This window comes from Dendrobium catenatum, unplaced genomic scaffold (assembly GCF_001605985.2).
Source record: "Dendrobium catenatum unplaced genomic scaffold, ASM160598v2 fragScaff_scaffold_1178, whole genome shotgun sequence".
Taxonomy (NCBI): domain Eukaryota; kingdom Viridiplantae; phylum Streptophyta; class Magnoliopsida; order Asparagales; family Orchidaceae; genus Dendrobium; species Dendrobium catenatum.
In genome coordinates this window covers 347645-351345 of record NW_021319640.1, presented here as the reverse complement: position 1 = coordinate 351345, position 3701 = coordinate 347645, and the positions used below count along the sequence as shown (strand labels likewise).

Below are 3701 nucleotides of genomic sequence, written 5' to 3'. Positions count from 1 at the left end.
CAAGATGTTGGTGTGGACAAATTGATTCTCAATAAAGCAAAGGTCTCAGATGGATCTAAGCTTAATGAGGCGGCTGATGGATTTGGAAATTGGACACAAGTTAACTATGGCAAGAGAAGACACATAGTTGATGTAATGAAGAAAAACTCTATTAAGTTGAATGATCTTCCTATGAATAAGATCTTTGTTCCTAAAACTATTTTGAATAAAACTACTACAGCATTGGCTCCAGTTAACAGAACCGTGAAACAGTGATCAGAACTTCCCTTTTCCAATGTTGAAGATCCTTATTTTAAACCGCAAGTGGGACTTATTAATGTAACTTCTGAAGTTACTCAGGTGGCTGCTTCTAATATTGATCCTATTATCCTGGATCATATTAAATTTGAGGTATTATCCAGGATGGAAGTATTGAATGATGCAGGGAATGTGGAGCAAAATACGGATGGTATGACTGATATAGAAATTGAAGAGGGTGAAATAATCTATAGCAAGCTGGAATTCTTGAAGGAAACAGAAAATGTGGCTCTTATGGATGCAGATTTGAAACATGAGGTGACGAAGGACATCTATTCTCCTAAATCTGGAACAGTTAACAATCTTCTAACCATAGATATGATTAAAATTGCAGTTCCAGAGAAAGTTTCTTCAGGTAAAAAGGTTAAACTTCTAAAAGAACTGAAGTCTCTTGGCCCAGGAAACATCCTCTCTAGAAACAGAAGATTTGATGGAAGCAAATCTAAAAAGATTGGGAGTCATTCTCCCATCTTTAAACAATGACTTCTCTGGTTTTTTGGAATTGTAGAGGAGCCAAGAAAGTTGAGGCTGCTCTATATTTGAAAGAGGTTATTAAAGATAACAATGTGCTAATGGTGGGTTTATTGGAAATGAAAATCAGTAACTTGGATAATTCTCAGGTGCTAAATTTCCTGGGAAGCAATTGGGATTACTTCATGATTCCGTCTAATGGCTTATCTGGTGGCCTGATGATATTATGGAGAAAAGATTTGGCTATGTTCTCTGTTATTGAAGAATCTCCACAATTTATCATTGGAACTTTGAATGTCTTCAACAAAAATAATTGGCTGGTTGCTGCAGTGTATGGAAGCACCAATGCTATAGAGAGAAAGATTATTTGGGAGAGCTTGGAGAAGCATTGTTCAAATGAAATGCCTATGGTAGTGGGTGGAGATTTTAATTGTGTATTATCTCAAGAAGATAAGAGAGGAGGAAAGAAATTTATTTTATCTCAAGGTGCTATAGATATGAAGAATTTTTTGATAAATAATGATCTTCATGAAGTGGAAGCTTATGGGCCCAAATTTACTTGGTGCAACAATAAAATGGGTGGAGCTCGTATTCTGGAAAAGCTTGACCGTTGTTTTATAAACTCCATTGCTCTTAACTGTATTCACATTGCTCGGGTCAAGCACTTGGCTCGTATAGCTTCAGACCATTGCCCAATTCTTCTTGAGATCATCAAGCCTGCTGAAGTCTTTGATAGGATCCTACGGTTTGAGTATGTTTGGACCTCTTACTATGGAGCCAAATCTGTGGTTTCTAAATATTGGAAAATCGGTAAATGTGAGGATCCAACCATTTCTTTGAATTTAAAGTTCAAAAGAACTTTGAAAGCATTATATTTTTGGAGCAAAGCAAATTTTAAGAATCTCAATATGCTGAGAGATGAATTGAAAATTGAAATCATGGAACTTCAAAAAGAGGAAGCTGATGGTAGAATTTCTGATCCTAATCTCCAAGTTCTCAAATTCAAGATCAATGAACTCAACATTACTCTAGCCCGGCTCAACTCTTGGTGGAAACAAAGAGCTAAAGCTAAATGGATGGAGGAAGGAGATTCAAATTCATCGTTTTTTCATGCCTTTGCCAATGCTAGGAGGAACAACAACTGGATCAATATTATCAAGAATAAGTCTGGACTTATTACTGAAGATCCTATCCTAATTCAAGAAGCATTCTCTTATTTTTTCAAATCAAAGTGGCGCCACCGAGATTGTTCTCTGGATGACTGGCCATTGCCTTGGGCTGTCATTTCTAGTGATGATCAGAAATGTTTGGAAGCAGAGTTTACGAAGGAAGAAATGCAGGCGGTGGTTATCTCTTCAGGAAAAAATATTTCACCTGGTATTGATGGTATTACTTTCTCCTTTTTAAAATGCTATTGGGATATTATTCATAATGATGTTTGGTTAGCTGTAAACCAATTTTTTTCTACGGGCATTATGAATCATACTTGGAAGGAGACTATGATTGTGTTGATTCCTAAAATCAAAAGTCCCTTACTTCCTTCCAATTTTTGTCCGATTAGTCTTTGCTTGACCATTTACAAGTTAATTGCCAAAATGCTTTTGAATAGATTGGAGAAAGTTATTCATAATCTCATTTCTCCTGATCAAGTTGCTTTTATTAGAGGTCGCTCCTTATCTGAACATGTTCTTTTGGCCCAAGAAGTGTTTAATAAATTTCGGTACTCTAAAGCTAAAAGTGGTCTCTTGGCTATCAAAATTGATATGGAGCAAGCTTATGATAGTATGGGGTGGCAAGCTTTAAGGCAAGCTCTTATGCATGTTAATTTCCCTAATAAATTCTTAGAGCTGTTAATGCAATGTGTTTTAGACCCCAAATATTGCATTTTAATTAATGGGAGGAAGACCGATTGGATCCTAGGCAAAAGTGGATTTAGACAAGGTTGTCCCTTGTCTCCTTATTTATTTATTTTATGCTCTCAAATCCTTTCGGATGCTCTCTATCTTCATAGATGTGGAAAGGGGATTTCTATTACTCTTAATGCTCCTAATGTTTCTCATTTATTTTATGCCGATGATATTCTTATTTTCTCTAAAGCCATTGTCAAAGAGGTGAAGTTGGTTAAAAAAATTGTCTCCAAATTTTGTAATAAGACCGGACAAACTGTTAATGCATCCAAATCTTTGGTTATTTTTGGAAAACACACTGATAGGAGAAGAATGAACATAATCTCTTCTATTCTTCAATACAAGGTTGTGAAGGAATTTTATTATCTTGGTGTTAAAATAACATTAAGAAGGAAGGTTGTATCAGATTTTCAAAATCTGATGGAGGTGACTTCCAATAAGTTGAACACATGGGGAAAGAATTGTATTTCTTTGGAAGGGAAGCTTGTTCTTGTAAAACATGCGTTTCTTTCTCTTCCAATGTTTTTATCTTCTATAACTCTTGTTCCTACATCAATTCTCAAAGAATTTGACAAAATGTGTATAAGTTTTCTTTGGAACAAGAGTAATGGAAGTAACGGTTTGCATTATGTGTCTTGGGAACTTTTATGCAAATCAAAAAATGAAGGAGGTAGGGGTTTGTTCTCTGCTGTCTCCAGGATTGGTCCGCTTCAAGCTAAATTCGCTTGGGAATTTATCAAAAAGCCTAATTCCATACTCAATCAGATTATCAAAGGCAAGTATGGTAATGATACATGAACTAAGATAGCAAAAATTAATTGCTCTCCTACTTGGAAAATCATTACTAATGGGGCTTCTTATCTAAAAAAGATTGTGAGATGGAAAGTAGTCAATGGGAGATCTATTAACTGGATGCATGACACATGGATTCTTGATAAAAACATTTATAAATGGCCTACGTATGTTAACATGCTGGATCCAGTAGAAAGCTATCATGCGCAGCAAACTCAAAGGACATGGCACACA

General features: G+C 35.7%; 1 protein-coding gene across 1 annotated transcript in view; it reads left to right on the top strand.

Moving 5' to 3' along the window:
* The first annotated feature begins 743 nt into the window (after positions 1–743).
* The window catches only part of LOC114580663, a 5655-nt gene continuing 2697 nt past the window's right edge, over positions 744–3701 (top strand). Inside the window, exon 1 of the mRNA XM_028698910.1 lies at positions 744–2154. Coding sequence (XP_028554743.1) covers positions 777–2154 — 1378 coding nt within the window. The 5' untranslated portion in view covers positions 744–776. The remainder of the gene's footprint in view (positions 2155–3701) is intronic.